Source organism: Hyla sarda, chromosome 9, assembly GCF_029499605.1.
Source record: "Hyla sarda isolate aHylSar1 chromosome 9, aHylSar1.hap1, whole genome shotgun sequence".
In the NCBI taxonomy this organism is placed as follows: domain Eukaryota; kingdom Metazoa; phylum Chordata; class Amphibia; order Anura; family Hylidae; genus Hyla; species Hyla sarda.
In genome coordinates, this window is record NC_079197.1 from 104,370,025 (window position 1) to 104,395,873 (window position 25,849).

A 25,849-nucleotide genomic window follows, 5' to 3' on the forward strand; every position below is an offset into this window, starting at 1 on the left:
GCAAGCAGATGGACAGGCCAGAAGAGACCTATCCCAATAACAAAACAGACATACACCCATACATTTCTTCTTAAAGGGTACCTGTTACCTTGATACATCATTTTGTGGGAAAAGATTCAGCATAACTTCTCCTTTATTGGGCTTGTTTCCCTGAAATACCGCAGCATTTCAGTAAATCCTAGCTGGCCGAAATGTGGAAGCCTGTCCCTGTTTCATGTTGCCTGACAGGTTCCCCTATTTATTAAATACATTTAAAAGGGGCATTTCAAACTTAAAGTGATGGCATATGGCGATATTTTATAATGAAGGTAACCGCTAGAGATGAGCGAACTTACAGTAAATTCGATTCGTCACAAACTTCTCGGCTCGGCGGTTGATGACTTATCCTGCATAAATTAGTTCAGCTTTCAGGTGCTCCGGAGGGCTGGAAAAGGTGGATACAGTCCTAGGAGACTCTTTCCTAGGACTGTATCCACCTTTTCCAGCCCACCGGAGCACCTGAAGGCTGAACTAATTTACGCAGGAAAAGTCATCAACTGCCGAGCCGAGAAGTTCGTGACAAAATCGAATTTACTGTAAGTTCGCTCATCTCTAGTAACCGCATAATGTGGGAGTTTCTAGTTATAACTGCAATTGTTAGTTTGGTAATAGGTAAAATGTAATTGGAGTAATACAGGATAAACCTTTATAATAGATTAATATACAACCAGAGAAAAAAGTACAAAAGGAAAAATAGTGAAAAAAAATTGGCACTGGAGAATAAATAACACATAAATGTCCAGGTGGATAGAGAGGAGCGTGGATCAGTGGTGGTGTATTATGTCTCAAGAAACAAGTAGGCATAATGACACAGAAGGAAGCAGAGCACTCACACGATCACAGGTCGTCAATTCAGTCTACAACAACGCGGTCCCGATCTTGGCGACTTCTGCAGGGAGGTGAAGGTGGAATTGGGGGAGCTCAGACGGCAGCCACGGTCCGTATCGCGCCAATGGGCGCGATACGGACCGTGGCTGCCGTCTGAGCTCCCTCCCCCCAATTCCACCTTCACCTCCCTGCAGAAGTCACCAAGATCCGGACCTCCGTTATTGCAGCCTGAATTGACGAGCTGTGATCGTGTGAGTGCTCTGCTTCCTTCTGTGTCATGCATGCTTTATAATAGATTTATAACCCATGTCAAGATCCATGAAATAGTTATTTAAAAGTCCTGTTATTTGTCACTTTTACCACATTACAATGTAATTTCAGCACAGATGCATTTGATATTGAATAGAGATGCAGGGTATGATGCAAGAAGAGACCTATTGGCAGGAGTGGGGTCTGTACACAGACGACATGGGAAGAGTAGCCTCCTGTCCTGACCAAAGTCCAGAACGGTTCACATTCCCAGGAGGCTCATCCTGAACATTTGTGAAATGTCAGACCGCCTGCTCAATGTGTGTTTGTAAACAGCTCGGCCTGTCACATGGAGCCACAGACAGACCCTTTTATAAAGTCCAACATACAGTGTGTAAATATCGCTATGAAAAACGTAACCAAGAGAAGCGTAAGAGACGAGTTAGCCAAAGATGTATACAGTTTGGCTGCTGTATAGAGATGCATTGGCCGATCACCACAATGTGTGCACCAGCACTGCTTACTGCTGCTACGTGATAATGCTGCCCATACGTGTTGTATAGCTAGTACTTTGCCTTTTGATCATTAAAGAAAGAAAACGTGCCTGTGAGTCTTCTATATTTACATTATCCCCAGACAACTCCTTTAAGCTCTGCACATTGATACGTTTCTGTACAATTGTTTTCCAGCAGCTTATGGATAAACGTTCCACATTGCTGCCACTGTAACATACTGTGGTATATGGACAAACAGCAATACTTGTATACTGCATGAATGTAATAATGTTTTTTTATTTACAAATTTCTGTATTTAGGAACTTTGTACTTTTTTTTTTATCTGTCCATAATGGGTTAACGTGGGCTCATTAATCTTGGCAATTGTTTATTCTACTAGTAACCAGATACAGACCTGAACACATGAGTAAAAGGGGTGTGCTAAAAAGAGAGTATAGGACTAGAAAGCACTGACTGTAAGGTCGACAGCTGTCAAGGGCACTAGGAATGACACGCACCTTTCTTCTCCATCAGCGCCATCTAGTGGCCAGTTCATGTTCTCCCTCAAGCTGTCACCTTAGGGCAGTCAGGGATTAGAAAGAGAAAGCACTGAACACAACTACAGCGACATCATGTGTCCTATGACTGACATTTACTATAGATACAAAGGCCACACAAGAATAGGACTAACACACACACACACACACATACTATATATATATATATATATATATATATATATATATATATATATATATATATATATATATATATATTTTTTTTTTTTTTTCTTCCTTTGTAAACTTTCATACAAGAAGGCTGTACCTTGGGTTTGTTTATTAGCAACAACATTTATTAAGGCAGCATATTATAGCTACAATTATTTATTTTATTGTATTTAATTTTTTTGGGTGGGGGTTCAGCTTATAGAAGCACTGAAAGAACACAATGCTGACTAAACCAAATATAGCCCATTCCACAAAAGGAAGGCCCTTTTCAACCTTTTACAAAAAAATAAATAAAATATGTCGGGGCCATCGCATTAACTGCTATCCGACAGCGCAAAATGCTTAAGCTGCTGTCGGATAGCAGTATAAGCATTCTGGACAGGTTCACTTACCTATCCCCACTGCTCCGGGTCCACTTTGGCGCCTTCTGCATCTTCTCCAGGGTCCGGGCCTCGCTTTCCGGCATCGTTATTACGTCGCTGCGACGTAATACGTAGCAACGTAATAATGTCACCAGAAAGCGAGGCCCGGACCCTGCAGAAGATGCGGAAGAAGCCGGAGGATCTCGAAGAAGACGCCGGAGCAGCGGGACAGCATCGGGAGCCCCTGGGACAGCATCGGGAGCGGTGAGGACGCGGTTCGGAGCGGCGGGGACAGGTGAGTATTAAATGCACTTTTTACATTGCACGAATTCCTCAACATACGATGGATTCGACAAATGATGGGTCATTTGGAACGAATTACCATCGTATGTTGAGGGACCACTGTGTGTGTGTGTGTGTGTGTATATATGTGTATGTGTATATATGTGTATATATATGTGTATATATATATATATATATATATATATATATATATATATATATATATATATATATATATATATATATATCCAGAAACAGATTTGTAAATTACTTCTATAAAAAAAATCTTAATCCTTTCAGTTCTTATGAGCGGCTGAAGTTGAGTTGTTCTTTTCTGTCTAAGTGCTCTCTGATGACACCTGTCTCGGGGACTGCAAATCCCCATAGCAAACCTCTTCTACTCTGTGCAGTTCCCGAGACAAGAAGATATGTCAGCAGAGAGCACTGTTGCCAGACAGAAAAGAACAACTCAACTTCAGCAGCTGATAATTATTGGAAGGATTAAGATTTTTTTAATAGAAGTAATTTACAAATCTGTTTAACTTTCAGGAGCCAGTTGATATATAAGTTTTTTCCTGGAATACCCCTTTACATTTGTGATGTTTATTTAGCATACATGTCTGGAAAGTTCCCGCTATACATGATAAACATATCCATTACTTTATACTATCAGGTAGGGAAGCCAAGAGGGGTGTCCTCTTGGGCTCTTACTTGCTGGTATATATGTCAGTGCACCAAACTAGACTACAACATTTTATTCAGTAGCGGTGCAAGGTACTGCAGCATTGCCCCATTTATTTGAATGGGACAACACCAAAGTATCTAGCACCACTGCTACCAATAGTACAACAAAGCAAGTAAGAAGGGGGGGGGGGGGGCTGGAATCAAACCCGTAACAAGTTGATTCAAGTACGAGAAAAAAAACAAAAAAAGGATAAACAGATACAATATCATACTTCGGATGACTGGTGCCCAAGTATGGCATCTGTCACAGTCATCAATTAAACGCACACGTCTTGAGCTTTTTAGTAGTTTTCATGACATAGCTGTTAAATGAAAGTCATTATTTCCTATGTCTGACAGACCCATTAAACATGAAAAGAACACTTCACATGTATCTTACACAAGAATAGTTTGTTTTATTTTCTTTCAAAAATTTAAATAAAAAAATATTTCCGGCTCATTTTTTCTATAATTGAGAATATTTGTAGACACAAGATGGAATTGAGCATCCATAGCATATAGCTATCAATATGACGCTTCTTCACCATAAGATGATTTTAGTATGTACCTGGCAGGCAGTAATGGACATGCTTAGGAAGGATCTGCGCTTGTCTTGGGGCTAAATGGCTATGTTGTGAGATTACCATAACACTGTGGCTAGCTTTTTTGTGAATTGGTATTTCCTGTTTGAGTTGTCTTCTTTTGCCTACAAATTCCATAATTCCATTTTACCTCCCTCCCATACATTGAAACATAAATGAGCTGCATCCATTCTAAAGACCTGTGGTTTTCAATCAGGGTGCCTACAGCTGTTGCATTAGTTGCAGATTGATCCCTCCACCCATTGAAGCAGACAGGCTCCCTGTCATCAGCTGACTAGTGAGTCAGGTCTCAGCCACATTGCAAGCTGGGAAAAATCTGAGACAACAGTCATTTTGTATGCTGTTAAAAATAAATATTGGAGTGAAAATTAGGGATCGACTCAAATATTTATTTTTAACCTGATCTGTTTGGCCAATATTCATGATTTTCTACGTTTTCAGTATCGGCGATCACCTTGCCGATAATGCAGGTGCTTTAAATCAATGAACTGCAGTGGCTTTTGCGGGGCCAGAGACCACCACCCGCTTCTCTCCCCCTGCCTGTCCTGGGGTCCTGAGTCCAACCACCGCCGCTTGCCTCCCCCTGCCTATCTTCTGGCCAGACACCGCCACCCCGTTCTCTCCCCCTGCCGATCCCGAGTCCAACCACTGCTGATTGCCTCCCCCTGCCTATCCTCTGGCCAGAGACCGCCGCTGCCCCATTGCCTCCCCCATCCCTGGTTTTATAATTACCTGTTCCCGGGGTCCACGCTACTTCTGGCTCCTGCAGCATCCTGCGCTGTTGCTGTGCAATGACGAGTAACGTCCACAACCCGGCGCACAGTGACAGCTCAGGACGCCACTGGAGCAAGAAGTAGCGCGGACCCTGGGAACAGGTAATTATAAAACCGGGGATGGGGGAGGCAATGGGGCAGCGGCGGTCTCTGGCCAGAGGATAGGCAGGGGGAGGCAATTGGCGGTGATTGGACTCAGGACTGGCAGGGGGAGAGAAGCGGGTGGCGGTGGTCTCTGGCCCCGCAAAAAAGCCGCCGCAGGGCAGTGGTTGGACTCAGGATAGGCAGGGGGAGAGAAGCGGGTGGCGGTGGCAGTCTCTGGGCAGAAGGAGGCAATTTGGCAGTGGCGGTGGTTGGACTCAGGACAGGCAGGGGGGAGAGAAGCAGGTGGGGGTTGCGGTCTCTGGTGCCTGCTTTAAATCATTGATCTGCAGCGGCTTCTGCGGGGCCAGAAACAGTTTATCACACACCTGGGGGTGGGGAGGGAATTAAAATGCACGGAATATTGGTATAAGTTTTCGGCTATCTGCCTGAAAGTTCACAGGTTATCGGTATTGGCTCTAAAAAAAAAAAATATCGGTCGATCCCTAGAATCACAGAAGAATTGTGAGAAAACCGTCACACACGGGTACAGACACAATATTATGAACTACATTAACTTTACAGCCCCTGTAGCATAGTCAAATAAAAAAAAATCCTGGAATTAATTTAATTTCTGTTCTGTTCATGAATCTGAATCGGGCTATGTCTAGTTTCTAGATCGAAAGACCAGTAAAATGACATCTGCTTTAAGCCACTGAAGGTATAGACTGTTTATCTACATCAGGGTTTTCCAACCTGTGGTTCTCCAGGGGTTGTAAAACTACAATTCCCAGACAGCCAAGCACTGATCTACATCATATCGGACACAGAACAAGCAGACAAAATCATTTTACCTGCATCTTTCTCTTGACAGTTTCAAAGGGAAATGACATTGTCTGCGCCACTCCTGCAGCAAGGCATCCATTTATAAAATTCTGGACTGGAGATAAGCGGTCACCAGGCTCCTGCCAAATCTTATCCAAACTCATATTCATGAAGAACAGACCAGCTGAGAATGGAACGGCTCCTGAAAACAACAATTGTTACATATACCTTATCCTCAATGTGAAGCAAAAGAAAATAGGGGTTAATGTAGTATAATATCAGATGTGTAGTGATGATAAAAAGAATCATTGTAGACCATAGTCAATCATATAAAAACGCTGGTCCTTATGTATTTGTGTTTGCTACAAATGTATCTTTACGAGTATACTAGGGGTTAGGAAGCCAAAGAGGAGTACAGCATTATATTTCCGGATTGTGATTTCCAACAACTGATACATTATCTCTAACATACTGAAAAGCAGATAAGCACTGGCCTCGTTCAGGAAAGGGCTTGTCCTAATAAACCATCTGTCTCTCTAGCTAAAACCCTCTAGCATAGGGATGTTATACTGGCACACAGATGAGAGAAGCCTTAAAGCTGGATTTTAAGGGTTAGTCTCTCCCCTGCGCCTCCCCTTTGTTGCCCAATGGCAGATATTGGGGGAAAGAAGAATCATACGAGTTTGATTTCAACATGCCTGACCCTGTTGCTCTCAGGGACAATGGGGGACAACCTGTGTAGAGCACCACCTTTTCTCTATACAGGTTTTGATAAAGGAGTCACATCTACATGCACCAGCATACTCCACTCTCCCCATTAGGAACACGTGCACGCTTAGCAAATGTGCAAAGTATTGGAGGTTGGGCACAACAGATGTCAGCCAAATGAGGATTTACCCAATAGCTGTCTGAAGGAAAACTGCTGATAGCCCTATATAAACACTGGGAAGGGGAGAGCATTCATTCCTCTTTGCATGACTGAGAAATGGCTTTTTAAAGGGGTACTCCAGTGGAAAACACTTTTTTTATTCAACTGGTGCCGGAAAGTTAAACAGATTTGTAAGGTACTTCTATTTAAAAATCTTAATCCTTCCATACAATACTTACCAGCTGCTGTATAATACAGAGGAAGTTCTTTTCTTTTTAAATGTATTTTCTGTCTGACCACAGTGCTCTTTGCTGACACCTTTGTCCATGTCAGGAACTGTCCAGAGTAGGATTGGTTTGCTATGGGGATTTTTTTCTGCTCTGGACAGTTCCTGACATGGACAGAGGTGTCCGCAGAGAGCACTGTGGTCAGACAGAATAGAAATTCAAAGAGAAAATAACTTTCTGTGGAGCATACAGCAGCTGACAAGTACTGGAAGAATTAGGATTTTTAAATAGAAGCAATTTACAAATCTTCAATACAGTGGAGAGTTAGAAAATAATCGGCACTCACCGGTCTTCTCTGAAATCTGCTTCTTTATTAGTACATACTCACAACATGAAATGCAGTCAGGGAGAGGGATCTGTGCAGGGGGGGGGGTAAGTAATAGGCAACAGATTCTGTTTCGCTTGTTACACGAGCTTCATCCGGCCATCATGTAACGAGCGAAACAAGCAAAACAGAATTCATTTCAAAAAAAGTTTTGAGCCCCCCACTGGTCAGGAATACAACCCAGAACCCCCTGCTTCATTGGATGTCCCCATAGACTTCATTTTTGACATGTCTAAAGTTACAGGGACACTGAAGGTGGGCATGTTTTTTAATTTTTTTTTAAATTTTTTTACTTTGTCAATTTTAAGGCATACCTGTTTATAGTGTGTATATATGTATATATTTGTGACTGCACTGAACACAAGGACCCTGTAGTCTATTAGTCCCAATATTCATATTTTATTTGTACTTATAAAATAAATACCAACTTATTTTTTATCATATAACTTTGAGGACTGTGGATGTGGTGCATGCTTGTTCCTTACCAAGGATTGAAAGGGAAACTCCTCGATATAAAGAGCGGAATCCCTCCTGATAATACACACAGCACAGAGCATGTATTATGCCTCTATATGTGGGCTCCATGCTGTTCTGGACAATGAGACGAGTCTTGACAACATCAGTCGGGTAGATAACAACGGCCGCCAACATTCCAGCCACGCTGCCAGCAACAATGGCCTGCCATTGTGAGATCTGCCCCAAGTCATCCATGAACATTACCGTTAACCTAGAAAAGAACCAGAGAAAAAGAAAAGATTAAAACAGTGGAGTATGGGCATGTTCATATGTATACATCTGCATACCTATACATGTGCTGAAGTACAGAGGTCTGCCATCTCCAGCGGCTCTATAGGGAATGAATGGTGCGTGCGCGGACCTGCCGCGCCATTCTGTGGGGAGAGTCAGGTCTCAATTTTCACAATGGGCATCGGAGAAGTCAGATAATAAGCGATCAGAAACTTCTCCCCTATCCTGTGGATAGGCAATATGTTTTTATAACTGGAATACCCCTTTAAGAGGTCTGTTCCCATAACAGACTCCAATGGTAAGCCTGACAGATGACATTTAAAGAGTACCTGTAATGATTTTGATAATATTTATAATGCTCCCAGTTCACCACCCCTTCCATCATGATAAACCGTCCCTGTTTCACTAATCTCCACAGGCTGGGAAGGGGCATTCCTCAGCAGCCGTTACATCATCTGAAGCCCTGCTGAGGTTCAAGGGGTACTCCAGTGCACAGCATTTATTTTATTTTTATCAACTGGTGCCAGAAAGTTAAACAGATTTGTAAATTACTATATTTAAAAATATGAATCCTTCCAGTACTTATCAGATGCTGTATGCTCCAGAGGAAGTTGTACAGTTCTTTTCTGTCTGTGACACAGTGCACTCTGCTGACCCCTCTGTCCATGTCAGGAACTGTCCAGAGCAGGATAGGTTTGCTATGGGGATTTGCTCCTGCTTTTGACAGTTCCTAACATGGACAGAGGTGTCAGCAGAGAGCACTGTGGTCCGACAGAAAAGAACTATACAACAGCTAAAAAGTACTGAAAGGGTTAAGATTTTTAAATAGAAATAACCTACAAATCTCTTTTGTAAGTTTCTGGCACCAGTTTATAAAAAAAAATAAAAAATTATATATATATATATAGCTTTCCACTGGAATACCCCTTTAACCCCTTAAGAAACAAGCTTTTTTTTTACCTTAGGGACCAAGCCAATTTTACTTAAAGGGGTACTCTACCCCTAGAAAGGGGATAAGATGTCAGATCGCTGCGGTCCCACTGCTGGGGAGTCCCGGGATCGATGCTGCGGCACTGCGCTATCATTACTGCACAGAGCGAATTCGCTCTGCACGTAATGACGGGCAATACAGGGGCCGGATCATAGTTACATCACAGCTCCGCCCCCTCATGACATCACAGCCCACCCCCCTCTATACAAGTCATGCCCCCTGCCATAGACTTGCATTAAGGGGACGGGCCGTGATGTCATGAGGGGCGGAGCCATGACATCACGCTGCTCTGTCCCCTGTATTGCCTGTCATTACGCGAGCTCGCTCTGTGCAGCAATGATAGCGTGGTGCCGCAACGGCGATCCCAGGGGTCCCCAGCAGCGGTGGCGCCCAGCCGCGGCCATCTGACATCTTATCCCCCATCCTTTGGATACGGGATAAGATGTGTAGGAGTGGAGTACCCCTTTAAGCGTTTGTTTTTTCCTCCTCGCCTTCTAAAATCCATAACTCTTATATATTTCCACCAACATACCCATATGTTTTTGCATGACCAATTGTACTTTGTAATGACACCTCATTTTACCATAAAATGTACGGCGAACCCCCCAAATTTTTTATTTTTTTTTGTGAGGAAATTTAAATGAAAACAACAATTAGGTAATTTTGGAGGGTTTCATTTTCACGCTGTACACTTTACAGTAAAATGACTGTGGGTCAATATGATTAAAAGGATACCCATGACTAGATACTTTTCTATTATTGTACCACTTTAAAAAAAATCTCAAACTTTTAATTAGTATGTTTAAAATCCCTCTATTCTGATGACCTATACCTTTTTCATTTATCCGTATAAATTGCAGTATGAGGGCTCATTTTTTGCGCCGTAATCTGTACTTTTTATTGATACCACATTTGCGTATCTATCACATTTTTTATACATTTTTTGGGGGAATATGATGTGACAAAAAAGCAGCAATTCTGGACTTTTTTTTTTTTTAACTTTTATGCCATTCACCATACGGGATCATTAACATTATATTTTGACAGTTCAGACATTTTACGCACACGGCGATACTAAATATGTTTATTAATGTATTTTTTTAAGCTTTATGAGGGTAAAATGGGAAAAAGGGACAATTTACATTTTTATTGGGGGAGGGGATTTTTCACTTCTTTTTCACAGCTTCCCCACATTAGGTAGCCTTAGCACAGCTTCCCCACATTAGGTAGCCTTAGCACAGCTTCCCCACATTAGGTAGCCTTAGCACAGCTTCCCCACATTAGGTAGCCTTAGCACAGCTTCCCCACATTAGGTAGCCTTAGCACAGCTTCCCCACATTAGGTAGCCTTAGCACAGCTTCCCCACATTAGGTAGCCTTAGCACAGATTCCCCACATTAGGTAGCCTTAGCACAGATTCCCCACATTAGGTAGCCTTAGCACAGATTCCCCACATTAGGTAGCCTTAGCACAGATTCCCCACATTAGGTAGCCTTAGCACAGATTCCCCACATTATGTAGTGCAGCACAGTTTCCTCACCATAGGTAGCCTTAGCACAGATTCCCCACATTAGGTAGCCTTAGCACAGATTCCCCACATTATGTAGTGCAGCACAGTTTCCTCACCATAGGTAGCCTTAGCACAGATTCCCCACATTAGGTAGCACAGTTTCCCCCCATTAGGTAGCCATAGCACAGGTTTCCCCACATTAGGTAGCTCAGCACAGTTTCCCCACATTAGGTAGCCTTAGCACAGATTCCCCCCCCCCCCCCCCATTATGTAGCCTTAGCACAGATTCCCCACCTGGACAGCGCTACTTACATCTGCCTGCGGGGACTTCCTGGTGAAGATGTGCGCTATAAGTGACATCATGGCATGCGCTGCACAGGACATCAGCGTCTCTGCGCGGTGCTTGCGATGATGTCACTCACTGCCCGCACCTCCTCCAGGAAGTCCCCGCAGGCAGATGTAAGTAGCAGTTTAGTGACGGGGCAAGACTGGTTGCCCCGTCATTCATGCACATGGTCCCATGTAGCAGTGTTTGCCGAAGTGTGTGAAGCCCGAAGCAGGGCTAAATGCCTGAAGAAATCACCTGCCCGTCAGGCGATACAAATTCCAGATCCCTGGTGTGGGCCACAAAATTTTGTCCCGCGGGCCGGGAGTTTGAGACCCCTGATATACACTGTGCTGAGCTGAGGTCCCACCTGCATTTCCTGACTTTTGTCTCTGCCAGGCTGCAGAGGGCAAACTTTTAGGGGTTAATTTAACACAAAGTTATAACATTTTGTACCAAATAAGGGACTTTTTCATATCATATTGTTATTTCATCCTCAACTCATTCAGGCAAGTGCATGTACAAGAGCTGGTGATGAGCACTATACTCATTGAGCACTTCTTCTGAAGGCTTGTAATGTTCAGCAGAGACAATTCATATTATCATAGAAACATCATATATATGTGGATTCCTTTTCCAAACAGCAGATAAGAAAGGTGGGTGAATGTTATTCACGTTCCCTTACAATAAATAGGATTGGTTCACGCTAAGTTTTGTATTCAGGCTAAAATATACCTGACAACATAAAACCGCAACTGATGACTAGAATAAGTGGGGAAGGTGCGCTGCTGCATGCTGTGTGTCTGTGTACGAGAAGGTCCTGTAGATTTGTATATTGTAAATCCTAGTCATAACAGTCAGCCACATTACTACACATACAAGAAATTCCTTCCCATACCACATGACCAGGAAGACGGCATTACCATGCTGGGTGTCATCTCCCTCATATGACCCGTCTGATCAGGATTGGAGGAGAGAAGGGTGTTCTCAGTGCTGCCCACAGGTTTACCCTATAGTAATCCAGATCACGGAGGAGATAAACAGATAAACATAGCCTACAAGGGGCGCACATCAGCACCTGTTCACACTGGAACCAATGCATCTAAATAAACACCAAAAAGAACGGTGCATGACAACTAACACACACATACTTCCATGGAACAATGCACTATAGACTGAGCAAACAACAAACACTGACAAGTGACATAGAAACCCCAACAAACTATTAAAGGGATTGATCATTTTATAGAGATGTGGCCATGAACATTGTAATAGTCAGACCCTGAGGACCGATCTGGAGGCAGCTGCTACAGAGGGACCGTATTTATCACCATATTAATGTACTACAGAGGGACCGTATTTATCACCATATTAATGTACTACAGAGGGACCGTATTTATCACCATATTAATGTACTACAGAGGGACCGTATTTATCACCATATTAATGTACTACAGAGGGACCGTATTTATCACCATATTAATGTACTACAGAGGGACCGTATTTATCACCATATTAATGTACTACAGAGGGACCGTATTTATCACCATATTAATGTACTACAGAGGGACCGTATTTATCACCATATTAATGTACTACAGAGGGACCGTATTTATCACCATATTAATGTACTACAGAGGGACCGTATTTATCACCATATTAATGTACTACAGAGGGACCGTATTTATCACCATATTAATGTACTACAGAGGGACCGTATTTATCACCATATTAATGTACTACACAGGGACCGTATTTATCACCATATTAATGTAGTCAATCTGCTGTATATACAGTGATCCCTCAACGTACAATGGCCTCAACATACAATAGTTTCAACGTACAATGTTTTTTTCTGGACCATCGTAACTTGAAACCAGACTCAACATACAATGCTACAGACAGTCCAGATCTGTGAAACGTGTCACACCTGGAGGAACTGACCAATCAGAATGGGCATTTTACTGGTAAATCACCTCTATTACTGAAGTACAAGCATGGACTGGTGTCTGGTAGCGCCCCCTAGAGTACAGGGAGGAACTACAAGTTCTGTACTACTCCTTACCTGTGCCAGGGTTAGCTGCTCTTTTGGACACCAAGGGTGGCTCCATTTGGGACACTGTGTGCACTGTATAGGACCCTGAAGAAGCTCCTGTCCTCTACATAAACCATTGTTTCCCAACCAGGGTGCCTCCAGCTGTTGCTAAACTACAGCTTCCAGCATGCCCGGACAGCCGTTGGCTGTCCGGGCATGCTGGGAGTTGTAGTTTAGCAACAGCTGGAGGCACCCTGGTTGGGAAACACTGACATAGACAGTGATTTACAGCTCCCAGCAGCTCTTTCTTACTTTTATATGTAAGGATTTGCTTCATCTATATTAGTTATCTACTTATTTATCTTTAATCCTCACTTTTTCCTATTTTGGATGACATTTTGGGGGCTTCAGAACCAATTACCATGTTTCCATAGAGTTCTGGTCTCAACATACAATGGTTTCAACATACAATGGTCGTCCTGGAACCAATTAATATTGTAACTTGAGGGACTACTGTACAGTCTATAGCCTCACTTGCCACTTTGTTAGGTACACCTGTTCAATAGCTTGTTAACACAAATAGCTAATCAGTCAATCACATGACTGCAGCTCAGTGCATTTAGGCATGCAGACAAGGTCAAGACAACTTACTGAAGTTCAAAATGAGCATCAGAAGAAAGGAGATTTAAAGGAGAACTGCAGCATCATTTTTTTTATGTCCCCCTGTGTCCGTGCTGCTAAAATAAAAAAATAAACTCACCTTCCTACATTCCCCCGTTGCAGAGATATCGGAGTCCCATTCCTCCGGTGCGTCTGGCTTCTTAGGGTCTATTCACACGGGCAGAATTTCGGCACCAATTCCACGAGTGGTTTCTGGCTTGTGTGGAATTCATGTGGAAATTCAAAGGTGTGGAATCTTATAGAAGTTTATTAGGTTTTCCATTTCCACAAAGAATAGGGGATAAGATGTATGGCCTCCGCTGGGGACCCCCACAATGACATTCCACACCCACCTTTGTGAGCTCTCTGCAGCGCTGTAGGCCCTGAGTGTGAAGAGTGACGACCACAGGGCCAGAGTATCGTGATGTCACGCCCCTTCCCATAGACTTGCTTTGAGGGGGTGGGGCGTGACGTCACATGGGGGGGGGGGGGGGCGAAGTTGTGACGTCATGATACTCCGTCCCCGTGGTCGTCACGCTTCACACTGAGTCTCCAGCACTCCGGAGAGCTCACAAAGGTGGGTGCAGAATGACAGTTTGCAGGGGTACCCAGCGACAAGACCCCCATGATCAGACATCTTATCCCTTATCCTTTGGATAGGGGATAAGATGTATTAGGGCCGGAGTACCCCTTTAAGGCAGAATTACGCAAGCGGAAATTCTGCAGTGTGAATAGGCCCTTAGGCTTGGAACGTCACAGTGCAGGCAGTGTACCGCCGGCAGCAGCAATGTCCCGCCTCGGCCAGTGATAGGCTGAGCGCACTGTCAGGTAAGGAACCTGGGCTCCGCCTTCTCTCTGCTGCCGGGCTCCTTACATGACAGTGCGCTCAGCCTATCACCAGCCGAGGCGGGACATTCCTGCGGCCAGCGGTACATTGCCTGCACTGTGATGTTTCGAGCCTAAGGAGCCAGAAGCACCGGAGGAACTGGACACCAATATCTCCGCAACAGGGGAACGTAAGAAGGTTTAAATCAAATGAAGTTTGTTTTTTTAGGGTTTTTTGCAGCCTGTGCACAGGGGGAGTTTAAAAAAAAATGTACGCCACAGTTCTCCTTGGTGTGCCTTTAAAGGTGGTATTGTTATTGGTGCCAGACAGGCTTGTCTGAGTATTTCAAAAAGTGCTGATCTGCGATTTTTACACAAAACCAACTCTAGGGTGTACAGAGAATGGTCTGGTAAAAGGAAAATACCCAGTGTTTGGCAGATGGGTGGACAAAAAATTCCTTATCTAATATCAGAGGAGAACGGGAGAACTGGATTGAGATGACAGAAAGCAACAAACTCAATGAGGGAGATTTATCAAAGGATTTAGACAGTTTTTTTCCAGTCTAAATTTGTTGCACAGAAAGTCGCAGTCTAAATATGTGCAACTTTTTTGCGACTTTTGCTCTAGAGGATTTTAACAACATGATGCATTCTAGTCTATTTTAGACAGAAAAACGCATTGGTGCTGAATTTATCACAAGCGACTTTTCGGCCGAAAGTACGCTGAAATGTCAGACCATACTGGAACAGGTTTAAATACAGTCTAAAGCATAGATCCCGAAGTCCATGCGCAGAATTTATCAAGAGAGCTGTGCGACTTTTGATAAATTAGGCACACAACAGACCTCCCTAACCCTCTGTAGGTTGGTCTATATTGGTGCGGGAAATAGACAACTTTGATAAATCTCCCCCACTTTTTTGTTACAACCAAGGTGTGCAGAATAACATCTCTGAAAAGCACAAGACATCAATCCTTGAGCAGATGGGCAACAGCAGCAGAAGACCATAACGGGTGCCATTCCATTTCAGTTAAGACGAGAAAACTGTAGCTGCAATGCACCCAGGCTTACCAAAGATACACAGTGATAGTAATGGAGTCGTGATTCCAGCTGGGACATTCAGATGACAGGGTCAGACTTTAGAGTGAACAACATGAAAGAATAGATTCATCCTGTCTAATATCAACCTTCAGGCTGCTGTTGGTAGTGTAATGGTCTAGAGCAGTGTTTCCCAACCAGGGTGCCTCCAGCTGTTGCAAAACTACAACTCCCAGCATGCCCGGACAGCCAAAGGCTGTCCGGGCATGCTGGAAGTTGTAGTTTTGGAACAGCTGGAAGCACCCTGGTTGGGAAAAACAGGTGTAGAGGATATGTTTTTGGCACACTTTGGGCTCCTTGGTACCATTCAAGCATTGGTCTAAACACCACAGCCTACCTGAGTATTGTTGCTGACCATGTCCATCCCTATATGACCACAGTGTACACATCTTCTGATGACACTTTAAAGGGGTGCTCCGGTGGAATTTTTTTTTTTTTTTTTTTTTTAACTGGTGCCAGAAAGTTAAACAGATTTGTAAATTAGTTCTATTAAAAAATCTGAATCCTTCCAGTACTTATTAGCTGCTGAATACTACAGAGGAAATTATTTTCTTTTTGGAACACAGAGCTGTCTGCTGACATCATGAGCACAGTGCTCTCTGCTGACATCTCTGTCCATTTTAGGAACTGTCCAGAGCAGCATATGTTTTCTATGGGGATTTTCTCCTACTCTGGACAGTTCCTAAAATGGACAGAGATGTCAGAGATGGGTTAATAGACGTAATTTACAAATCTGTTTTTATCTTTCTGGCACCAGTTGATTTAAAAAGAAAAAGTTTTCCACCAGAGTACCCCTTTAAAGGGGTTCTCCGGTGCTTACACATCTTATCCCCTACCTGATCGCGGGAGTCCCGCAGCTGGGGACGCCTGTGATCATGCACGTAGCACTCCATTTGTAATCAGTCCCCGTTTGTAATCATGCCCCCTCCCATAGGCTTGCATTGGGGGGGTGGAGCGTGACGTCACATGGGGGCGGAGGCGTGACGTCACGCGCCGCCGGCCCGGTGGTCGCCCGTAATCAGACCCGGAACGAACAGGCTCCGGGAACTGATTACAAACGGGGTGCCACGTGCATGATCGCGGGCGTCCCCAGCGGCGGGACTCCTGCGATCAGGTATCTTATCCCCTATCCTTTGGATAGGGGATAAGATGTGTAAGCACCGGAGTACCCCTTTAAGCAGGATAATGCAGCATGTCACATCATCTCATACATGACAATGAGGTCACTGTACTCCAATGATCCCACAGTCACCAGATCGCAATCCTATAGATCACCTTTGAGATGTGATGAGATTCCCATCATGGATGTGCAGCGTCAAATCTACAGTTACTGTGTGATGTCATCATGTCCATATGGGGGAACTGTGTGATGTCATCATGTCCATATGGGGGAACTGTGTGATGTCATCATGTCCATATGGGGGAACTGTGTGATGTCATCATGTCCATATGGGGGAACTGTGTGATGTCATCATGTCCATATGGGGGAACTGTGTGATGTCATCATGTCCATATGGGGGAACTGTGTGATGTCATCATGTCCATATGGGGGAACTGTGTGATGTCATCATGTCCATATGGGGGAACTGTGTGATGTCATCATGTCCATATGGGGGAACTGTGTGATGTCATCATGTCCATATGGGGGAACTGTGTGATGTCATCATGTCCATATGGAGGAACTGTGTGATGTCATCATGTCCATATGGGGGAACTGTGTGATGTCATCATGTCCATATGGGGGAACTGTGTGATGTCATCATGTCCATATGGGGGAACTGTGTGATGTCATCATGTCCATATGGGGGAACTGTGTGATGTCATCATGTCCATATGGGGGAACTGTGTGATGTCATCATGTCCATATGGGGGAACTGTGTGATGTCATCATGTCCATATGGGGGAACTGTGTGATGTCATCATGTCCATATGGGGGAACTGTGTGATGTCATCATGTCCATATGGGGGAACTGTGTGATGTCATCATGTCCATATGGGGGAACTGTGTGATGTCATCATGTCCATATGGGGGAACTGTGTGATGTCATCATGTCCATATGGGGGAACTGTGTGATGTCATCATGTCCATATGGGGGAACTGTGTGATGTCATCATGTCCATATGGGGGAACTGTGTGATGTCATCATGTCCATATGGGGGAACTGTGTGATGTCATCATGTCCATATGGGGGAACTGTGTGATGTCATCATGTCCATATGGGGGAACTGTGTGATGTCATCATGTCCATATGGGGGAACTGTGTGATGTCATCATGTCCATATGGGGGAACTGTGTGATGTCATCATGTCCATATGGGGGAACTGTGTGATGTCATCATGTCCATATGGGGGAACTGTGTGATGTCATCATGTCCATATGGGGGAACTGTGTGATGTCATCATGTCCATATGGAGGAACTGTGTGATGTCATCATGTCCATATGGAGGAACTGTGTGATGTCATCATGTCCATATGGAGGAACTGAGTGAGGTCATCATGTCCATATGGAGGAACTGAGTGAGGTCATCATGTCCATATGGAGGAACTGAGTGAGGTCATCTCCATATGGAGGAACTGAGTGAGGTCATCTCCATATGGAGGAACTGAGTGATGTCATCTCCATATGGAGGAACTGAGTGATGTCATCATGTCCATATGGGGGAACTGAGTGATGTCATCATGTCCATATGGAGGAACTGAGTGATGTCATCTCCATATGGAGGAACTGAGTGATGTCATCTCCATATGGAGGAACTGAGTGATGTCATCTCCATATGGAGGAACTGAGTGATGTCATCTCCATATGGAGGAACTGAGTGATGTCATCTCCATATGGAGGAACTGTGTGATGTCATCTCCATATGGGGGAACTGTGTGATGTCATCTCCATATGGGGGAACTGTGTGATGTCATCTCCATATGGGGGAACTGTGTGATGTCATCTCCATATGGGGGAACTGTGTGATGTCATCATGTCCATATGGGGGAACTGTGTGATGTCATCATGTCCATATGGGGGAACTGTGTGATGTCATCATGTCCATATGGGGGAACTGTGTGATGTCATGTCCATATGGGGGAACTGTGTGATGTCATGTCCATATGGGGGAACTGTGTGATGTCATCATGTCCATATGGAGGAACTGTGTGATGTCATCATGTCCATATGGAGGAACTGTGTGATGTCATCATGTCCATATGGAGGAACTGTGTGATGTCATCATGTCCATATGGAGGAACTGTGTGATGTCATCATGTCCATATGGAGGAACTGTGTGATGTCATCATGTCCATATGGAGGAACTGTGTGATGTCATCATGTCCATATGGAGGAACTGTGTGATGTCATCATGTCCATATGGAGGAACTGTGTGATGTCATCATGTCCATATGGAGGAACTGTGTGATGTCATCATGTCCATATGGAGGAACTGTGTGATGTCATCATGTCCATATGGAGGAACTGTGTGATGTCATCATGTCCATATGGAGGAACTGTGTGAGGTCATCATGTCCATATGGAGGAACTGAGTGAGGTCATCATGTCCATATGGAGGAACTGAGTGAGGTCATCTCCATATGGAGGAACTGAGTGAGGTCATCATGTCCATATGGAGGAACTGAGTGATGTCATCTCCATATGGAGGAACTGAGTGATGTCATCATGTCCATATGGGGGAACTGAGTGAGGTCATCATGTCCATATGGGGGAACTGAGTGAGGTCATCATGTCCATATGGAGGAACTGAGTGATGTCATCTCCATATGGAGGAACTGAGTGATGTCATCTCCATATGGAGGAACTGTGTGATGTCATCATGTCCATATGGAGGAACTGTGTGATGTCATCATGTCCATATGGAGGAACTGTGTGATGTCATCATGTCCATATGGAGGAACTGTGTGATGTCATCATGTCCATATGGAGGAACTGTGTGATGTCATCATGTCCATATGGAGGAACTGTGTGATGTCATCATGTCCATATGGAGGAACTGTGTGATGTCATCATGTCCATATGGAGGAACTGTGTGATGTCATCATGTCCATATGGAGGAACTGTGTGATGTCATCATGTCCATATGGAGGAACTGAGTGATGTCATCTCCATATGGAGGAACTGAGTGAGGTCATCATGTCCATATGGAGGAACTGAGTGATGTAATCTCCATATGGAGGAACTGAGTGAGGTCATCATGTCCATATGGAGGAACTGAGTGATGTCATCTCCATATGGAGGAACTGAGTGATGTCATCTCCATATGGAGGAACTGAGTGAGGTCATCATGTCCATATGGAGGAACTGAGTGAGGTCATCATGTCCATATGGAGGAACTGAGTGATGTCATCTCCATATGGAGGAACTGAGTGATGTCATCTCCATATGGAGGAACTGTGTGATGTCATCATGTCCATATGGAGGAACTGTGTGATGTCATCATGTCCATATGGAGGAACTGAGTGAGGTCATCATGTCCATATGGAGGAACTGAGTGAGGTCATCATGTCCATATGGAGGAACTGAGTGAGGTCATCTCCATATGGAGGAACTGAGTGAGGTCATCTCCATATGGAGGAACTGAGTGATGTCATCTCCATATGGAGGAACTGAGTGATGTCATCATGTCCATATGGGGGAACTGTGTGATGTCATCTCCATATGGAGGAACTGAGTGATGTCATCTCCATATGGAGGAACTGAGTGATGTCATCTCCATATGGAGGAACTGAGTGATGTCATCTCCATATGGAGGAACTGAGTGATGTCATCTCCATATGGAGGAACTGAGTGATGTCATCTCCATATGGAGGAACTGAGTGATGTCATCTCCATATGGAGGAACTGAGTGATGTCATCTCCATATGGAGGAACTGTGTGATGTCATCTCCATATGGGGGAACTGTGTGATGTCATCTCCATATGGGGGAACTGTGTGATGTCATCTCCATATGGGGGAACTGTGTGATGTCATCATGTCCATATGGGAGAACTGTGTGATGTCATCATGTCCATATGGGGGAACTGTGTGATGTCATCATGTCCATATGGGGGAACTGTGTGATGTCATCATGTCCATATGGGGGAACTGTGTGATGTCATCATGTCCATATGGGGGAACTGTGTGATGTCATCATGTCCATATGGGGGAACTGTGTGATGTCATCATGTCCATATGGGGGAACTGTGTGATGTCATCATGTCCATATGGGGGAACTGTGTGATGTCATCATGTCCATATGGAGGAACTGTGTGATGTCATCATGTCCATATGGAGGAACTGTGTGATGTCATCATGTCCATATGGAGGAACTGTGTGATGTCATCATGTCCATATGGAGGAACTGTGTGATGTCATCATGTCCATATGGAGGAACTGTGTGATGTCATCATGTCCATATGGAGGAACTGTGTGATGTCATCATGTCCATATGGAGGAACTGTGTGATGTCATCATGTCCATATGGAGGAACTGTGTGATGTCATCATGTCCATATGGAGGAACTGTGTGATGTCATCATGTCCATATGGAGGAACTGTGTGATGTCATCATGTCCATATGGAGGAACTGTGTGATGTCATCATGTCCATATGGAGGAACTGTGTGATGTCATCATGTCCATATGGAGGAACTGAGTGAGGTCATCATGTCCATATGGAGGAACTGAGTGAGGTCATCATGTCCATATGGAGGAACTGAGTGAGGTCATCTCCATATGGAGGAACTGAGTGAGGTCATCTCCATATGGAGGAACTGAGTGATGTCATCTCCATATGGAGGAACTGAGTGATGTCATCATGTCCATATGGGGGAACTGTGTGATGTCATCTCCATATGGAGGAACTGAGTGATGTCATCTCCATATGGAGGAACTGAGTGATGTCATCTCCATATGGAGGAACTGAGTGATGTCATCTCCATATGGAGGAACTGAGTGATGTCATCTCCATATGGAGGAACTGAGTGATGTCATCTCCATATGGAGGAACTGTGTGATGTCATCTCCATATGGGGGAACTGTGTGATGTCATCTCCATATGGGGGAACTGTGTGATGTCATCTTCATATGGGGGAACTGTGTGATGTCATCTCCATATGGGGGAACTGTGTGATGTCATCTCCATATGGGGGAACTGTGTGATGTCATCATGTCCATATGGGGGAACTGTGTGATGTCATCATGTCCATATGGGGGAACTGTGTGATGTCATGTCCATATGGGGGAACTGTGTGATGTCATCATGTCCATATGGGGGAACTGTGTGATGTCATCATGTCCATATGGAGGAACTGTGTGATGTCATCATGTCCATATGGAGGAACTGTGTGATGTCATCATGTCCATATGGAGGAACTGTGTGATGTCATCATGTCCATATGGAGGAACTGTGTGATGTCATCATGTCCATATGGAGGAACTGTGTGATGTCATCATGTCCATATGGAGGAACTGTGTGATGTCATCATGTCCATATGGAGGAACTGTGTGATGTCATCATGTCCATATGGAGGAACTGTGTGATGTCATCATGTCCATATGGAGGAACTGTGTGATGTCATCATGTCCATATGGAGGAACTGTGTGATGTCATCATGTCCATATGGAGGAACTGTGTGATGTCATCATGTCCATATGGAGGAACTGAGTGAGGTCATCATGTCCATATGGAGGAACTGAGTGAGGTCATCTCCATATGGAGGAACTGAGTGAGGTCATCATGTCCATATGGAGGAACTGAGTGATGTCATCTCCATATGGAGGAACTGAGTGATGTCATCATGTCCATATGGGGGAACTGAGTGAGGTCATCTCCATATGGAGGAACTGAGTGAGGTCATCATGTCCATATGGAGGAACTGAGTGATGTCATCTCCATATGGAGGAACTGAGTGATGTCATCTCCATATTGAGGAACTGAGTGATGTCATCTCCTTATGGAGGAACTGTGTGATGTCATCTCCATATGGAGGAACTGTGTGATGTCATCTCCATATGGGGGAACTGTGTGATGTCATCTCCATATGGGGGAACTGTGTGATGTCATCTCCATATGGGGGAACTGTGTGATGTCATCATGTCTATATGGAGGAACTGTGTGATGTCATCTCCATATGGGGGAACCGTGTGATGTCATCTCCATATGGGGGAACCGTGTGATGTCATCATGTCCATATGGAGGAACCGTGTGATGTCATCATGTCCTCGTATATCCTTATCTGTTTCCAGCACCTTGTAGAAATTTTGCCACCAATAATGAAGGCAGAAGGGGCCCAAACTGGTGGTAGCAAGGTGTTCCTTAGAGTGGTCTGTGTGTATATTACAGCAGGTTATATGACGTCCATGTGGAGGCACATTCCTATACAGAAGTACATTCGGGATCATACTCAGTCATCCAGTGTGCACAGCCCGGGGGGTGCAGGTGAGGACCATAGCAGAATGTGTAGAATCTACCAATAGGGGGCGCACTTACTTGTGGTAGGCGGACAGCTGCACGGCGCTGTACGGGAAGAGGCGCACACAGGCGGTCAGGTTCCCCTTCCAGAAAGCCCTCAGCCCCTCGGCCCCGTACAGCAGCGGGAAGGCGCGCAGGAAGCCCTCTTTGGAGTGGAAGGTGCCCACTTGTGTGAGGATCTTCACCACATCCAGCGGAGCGGTAGCAGTGCGGCTCAGCACCCCCGCCAGCCCCCCACATAGTGTGCTCTGCCAGGAGGTGAGCCGGGAGTCCCGCTGCAGAGTCGCCATGTACAGTGAGCACTGGGCCGTACAGCCGGCGGCGGGGCCGCACACTCTGCGCTTCTTTTACTATATCCTTGACAGATCTACTTCCAGTACATGCGTCTGATTGGTTGTCCGTTCTCTTTGTTCTCATTGGACAATGTAGTAATAAGCACCACCCCTTCCACTATCCCTATCCAATGAGATGAGGCGCTGGCTATATCGTGCTCCTCGGGTGTATACTGGTTCTGTTCGGACCGCTGCACGGTTCTGGTTCATGTTGGGCTTCACTGTTGTGACTTTGGGAAAGGAGTAACTTCCTGCGCTCTGCATTACGGTTCTTTATAATTGATGTTAAAATACGTATGGTCGTGGTCATATTTTGCGGTTTCCTAAATTGCTGTTGAACCGCAGCTTTTTTGTTGTTGTTATTTGCATTGATTTAACCCCTTAAAGAGTAGCTCCCACCATCCTATTTTTTTCTGTCCCTGCCTATTGCCCATCTATCCCTAACCCCCTCCCCGCCTTTAATTTTTATTGTTACTATATTAAAATGCTTTTTGTCTGCCTGGCAGTGTGCTCAATACCAGGCAGACTTCCCCAGCAGGCACCACGTCACTGATGCCTGCTGGGGGGAACTTCCGCCCTTAGTTCATCTACACAGGGTGCCTCCAGCTGTTTCATCACTACAACTCCCAGCTTGCCCCGACATCTATTGGCTGTCAGGGCATGCTGGGAGTTGTAGTATTGAAACAGCTGGAGGCACCCTGTATAGATAAACTATTAGTTACATGCGGCACTAGCCCGTCCCCTCCGTCTCCTCCCCCCCCCCCCCCCGGTGCCATACCCCGTTCCCTCCATCACAACACCCCCCAAAGCCCCCCCCCCCATTACACTTACTGCAGAGCCCGGGCGTGCAGGGACAGCAGCGGCGACGAGGCGGAGGAGTGGCCTCCCAGCCAGTGGCCGGGGAGCCAATGCGCTCGCTCCCTGCCTGTCTGATTGACAGGCAGGGAGCGACCGCAGGCTGAATGAAAAAGGACCGATGCCCGGCCGCATCGGTCCTTTTTCAGGCGTGACGTCACGCCAGGCTGCAGCCGGCCACTAGGAGGGAGACCCCCTAGTGGCCAGTTTTCAAATGTAAATTTAACTATTTTAATTTAAAAAAAAATAATAAAAGTATATTAGAGATATGTTGTAGTACATAAGTACTACAACATATCAAAAAATAAAGTTGGTGACAGTGCCCATTTAAGGACGCAGCCCTTTTTCACCTTAAAGGGGTTGTTCGGAGCTCCGCTCACAGCGTCCGGAAGTTCATTACTCCAAACGCTGTGTGCGGGCTTCCGTGTTAGCAGCCGCCGGTCGTGACGTCACGCCCGGCCCCTTCGTGACGTCTCGCCCGCCCCCTCTACCAAAGTCTATGGGAAGGGGGCGTGACAGCAGCGTGACCCCTTTAAGGACTGAGCCCTTTTTTGCAATTCTGACCACCGTCGCTTTACGAATTAATAACTCAAACGCTTTTACCGAATATTCTGATTCTGAGATTGTTTTTTCGTGACATATTCTACTTTATTTTGGTGGTAAATTTTCGGCGTTACTTGCATCCTTTTTTGGTGAAAAATCCCAAAATTTCTTGAAAACTTTGAAAATGTAGCATTTTTCTAACTTTGAAGCTCTCTACTTGTAAGGAAAATGGATATTCCAAATAATTCTATTTTTATTCACAAATACAATATGTCCACTTTATGTTGGCATCATAAAATGGACATATTTTTGTTTTTAGAAAAAATTAGAGGGCTTCAAAGTAGAGCAGCAATTTTAAAAATTTCATGAAAAATGCAAAATCTGAAGGGACAGATGTTACAGAACTACAACTCCCAGCATGCCTGGGCAGTCTACGCATGCTGAGAGTTGTAGTTTTGCAACATCTGGAGGGCTACCGTTTGGGCACCAAACTGTGACCCTCCAGATGTTGCAAAACTACAACTCTCTGCAAATGCCCGCATGCCCAGCATGCCTTTGGCTGTCTGGGCATGCTGGGAATTGCAGTTTGGCCTTCCTAGTGGTTGCCACAGTAAAGATCACTTTACTTTCTCTTTCATTCCGTCGTGTCCCCATCCCCCCCCCCGTGGTTTCCCTACCTGAGCCAGGATCCAGCAGTCTCCAGCGACGATCCGGGGTCCCCAGGCATCTTCTCCTCCAGGTATCGGCCTCCATCTTCTCCCCATGTTCCCCTCGACATCCAGGGGTGGGCAGAACGGTGGTTGCCATGGCAACCCACTGTCCTGCCCTGCCATTGGTCAGAATCAGTTCTGACCAATGGCAGGGGATAGGAGGAGATCGCAGCACTGCAACCTCGCTCCTATCCCTCAGGATGATCAGGGCTATCATTGACAGCTCCGATCATCCCTATTTTCCGGGTGATCGGGTCACCAGAGACCCGATCAGCCCGGAATAGCAGAAAATCGCATGTC

The 25,849-nt window shown here is 45.0% G+C and overlaps 1 protein-coding gene across 1 annotated transcript in view; it reads right to left on the reverse strand.

Annotated features, from left to right (window-relative positions):
• The window catches only part of SLC25A43 (solute carrier family 25 member 43), a 37,204-nt gene extending 13,654 nt beyond the window's left edge, over window positions 1-23,550 (reverse strand). Inside the window, exons 1-3 of the mRNA XM_056538228.1 lie at window positions 23,128-23,550; window positions 7,952-8,193; window positions 6,016-6,188 (exon numbers count right to left, since the gene is read on the reverse strand). Of these exons, the coding sequence (XP_056394203.1) occupies window positions 6,016-6,188; window positions 7,952-8,193; window positions 23,128-23,399 (687 nt within the window). The 5' untranslated portion in view covers window positions 23,400-23,550. The remainder of the gene's footprint in view (window positions 1-6,015; window positions 6,189-7,951; window positions 8,194-23,127) is intronic.
• Window positions 23,551-25,849: the final 2,299 nt, after the last annotated feature.